This window comes from Anneissia japonica, unplaced genomic scaffold, assembly GCF_011630105.1.
Source record: "Anneissia japonica isolate Jap-2015-1 unplaced genomic scaffold, ASM1163010v1 scaffold466_len1169948_cov191, whole genome shotgun sequence".
NCBI lineage: Eukaryota > Metazoa > Echinodermata > Crinoidea > Comatulida > Comatulidae > Anneissia > Anneissia japonica.
This window is the reverse complement of record NW_022689540.1, coordinates 157,961-160,959: the sequence shown is the minus strand read 5'-3', so window position 1 is coordinate 160,959 and position 2,999 is coordinate 157,961. Positions and strand designations below refer to the sequence as shown.

The 2,999-nt window shown below is 39.2% G+C and overlaps 1 protein-coding gene across 1 annotated transcript in view; it reads left to right on the top strand.

Moving 5' to 3' along the window:
* Positions 1 to 1,908: 1,908 nt before the first annotated feature.
* The window catches only part of LOC117125477, a 1,577-nt gene continuing 486 nt past the window's right edge, over positions 1,909 to 2,999 (top strand). Inside the window, exon 1 of the mRNA XM_033271975.1 lies at positions 1,909 to 2,944. Coding sequence (XP_033127866.1) covers positions 1,909 to 2,944 — 1,036 coding nt within the window. The remainder of the gene's footprint in view (positions 2,945 to 2,999) is intronic.

Here is a 2,999-nt window from a genome sequence, read left to right as displayed (position 1 = left end):
CCCCTCCCCTGACGGTTTTTACCGGGCTGACCAAGCCGTCGTACCGGGCTGGGTAATAAGAGAAAAGAAAGAGGGGAGAGGGAGGGAAAGTGGAAGAAGAGGAAAAGAAAAGGAAGAAAAAGAAGAGAAAAATAAAGATGACCAGACTCACAACACCATGCAACCCCTTCTCCACTTCAAAAACTGTCATAACTCCTTTGATCTATGCTGGCCGATGGCGTAACCACTGGGGGACAAGGGGAAAATATCTATCTTTGAAAAATCTTCTCCTACCCCTTTATAAATGCCCTTTTCATCCCTGAAAGTGCATAAAAACCTCAAATTTCGCGCGCTTCGTGCGCATTTCTTGTTAAAATGGGCCAATTTCCTAAAAAAAATTGCACATTTTAGGGAGTTTTGATCAATTCCAACGAAATTAGAATTAAAAACACCGGGAGACAAGGGGAAAATATCCATCTTTGGAAAAAACTTTCCCCACCCCTTGACAAATGCATCCTCTGCTGAGTGCCTAAAATTCTCAAATTCTTTGCGGGCATTTCTTGTTACGGTAGGACAATTTCCTCTATAAATTGCACATTTTAGGGAGTTTTCATCAATTCCAACGAAATTAGAATTAAAAACACAAAAATATTTTGCGCGCTTCGTGCGCATTTTTTAGGTTTATCCTTTGAAGTTATTTAAACACATAATAGTCCCAAACTCAAGAAAGACAAAATTAAGATAGATCGTTTTAACCTAAAAGAAGGGCCTCAATGTGTATTGATGGTGAAAGAATATGTTTGTAATAAATAAAACCATGACGAAAATGCTTATATTTAGTTTCAAACACACGTGTGCGGCCTATCTTATAAATAAAATAAGCCCTATGTCGTATTGTTTTCTATATGGGGAGTGGGGTGGGTACGGTAAATTACTAACCGGGAAAATAAATACCCACTCTGACCCACAAGACCCCTGTTACGCGCGTGGTGTTGGCGCCAATGTGTGCCCTTGTGCGGACCCGGGGATGTGCTCCCTCTGAAGCTGGAAACCTTGTTTTTGCAAAATAAATTGATGCAATTTGCTATTATAGGCCTAATCAATAAATTCCTCATCAACCGATATAACCTTAAACATTCTTGGAATTGACATAACATTACTCAGTCGTACACACCCTTCAGTGTGAAATGTGGCTCTCTTTGCAAGCACATCTAACATCTAAGGAAAGAAGAGCTTAGATTGGTACCAGATAAAATAATTTTGTTATCAACATTAATGCATTATGCTAATTTTCATATTTGTAAGCGCATAAGACAGTGCAAATTATTTCTGTGACAGTCTTTTAGAGTGTGTAAAGCTCAATTTTATCCCATACATAGTCAAAATATTGGGGGATCATACAATGGACCATCGCCCCCCCTTGTCAAATATTTGGTTGGGGGGATATATCCCCCATCCCCCCGGGATATACGCCTATGCACTTAATAAATATGAGGCAATTTAACACTGTGCGCTACTATACCCAGTTTGGTTCTAATTGAACCCATATTGATAAGGAATAGGATGAACTTAATAAGTACGAGGCAGCCAACACACTGTGCGCTACTATACCCAGTTTGGTTCTAATTGCGCACATATTGATAAGGAATACGATGAACTTCATAAATACGAGGCAGTTTAACATTGTGCGCTGCTATACCCACTTTGATTCTAATTGCGCATATATTGATAAGGAATAGGATGAACTTCATAAATACGAGGCAGCTAACACACTGTGCGCTACTATACCATTTCTTTCTTCACGTTACTCTCGATGCGCGCAAACCAGCACCTGCCAAGAAAGTTGTGACTTTTAGAAAATTTAATAACATTGACATCAACATTCTCGATCGGAGAATTGCGCATTCTCTCTCTAATTTTAGTGATGACATGGATGTGAACAACGCAATAACCCAGTACAACAATACACTTACCTTACTTAGAGATGAACTGGCCCCATTAAAATCTAAGACCGTTTCTAATCATGCATCCCCTGCTTGGTTCACCAATAATTGTAGGATAGCTAAACAAGCAAGACGTAAAGCTGAGCGGAAATGGCTGAAATCTCAAGATCATTGTGATTTCGCCGAGGATAAGATCCAATGCAATATTTACCACCGTACGCTTGAAGATTCTCGGGTTTCTTACCTCCAGTCTAAGATCGACGGATGTGGACATGATCAGAGAGCTCTGTTCAAACTTGCCAACAAGCTACTTGGTAGGACAACCGTGGCAAATTTATCACCATCATCCAGTAAGCTTCAGTTGGCTACTGACTTTAACACATTTTTCGTTGATAAAATCAAACGTTTGCGTCAGAGTACCGGTATCTCTATCAAATCTGAAGTTTCATCTTTCACGGCTGCATCGCATCCCTCATGTCATATCACCAAACTTGAAAGCTTTGAGACAATCAGTGAAGACACGGTTGCAAAACTTCTTATACCTATGGCACCAAAATCTTGTGATTTGGATCCTTTCCCTACCAAAATTGTTCGTAAACTCAAATGTGCTGTCTCATTATTTCGTTCTCTTGTCAATTCGTCCCTATCCTCCGGCATTTTTCCTGACTCTTTAAAGATTGGTATTATTACGTCACTCTTGAAAAAATCGACATTGGATCCTCATTCGTTTATCAATTATCAGCCAGTTACTAATATCCCTTTTGTAGCCAAGATCATTGAGAAAGTTGTCTGTTCAATTCTTGTTAAGTTTTTAAATTCCAATAATTTATTTGATTCTTACCAGTCAGCCTTTAGAAAAGCACACAGTACGGAATCTGCTGTAATGAAAGTTAATAATAATATTTTGCAGGCCCTTGACAACGGATATTGTACATTATCAGTGTACCTCGATTTGTCCGCCGCGTTTGATACCATCGATCACAGTATCCTCATTGATCGACTTTCAGCTTTAGGGATTTCTGGTACAGTATTAACATGGTTCAACTCTTACATAAAATCTAGACAACAGTCTGTTAG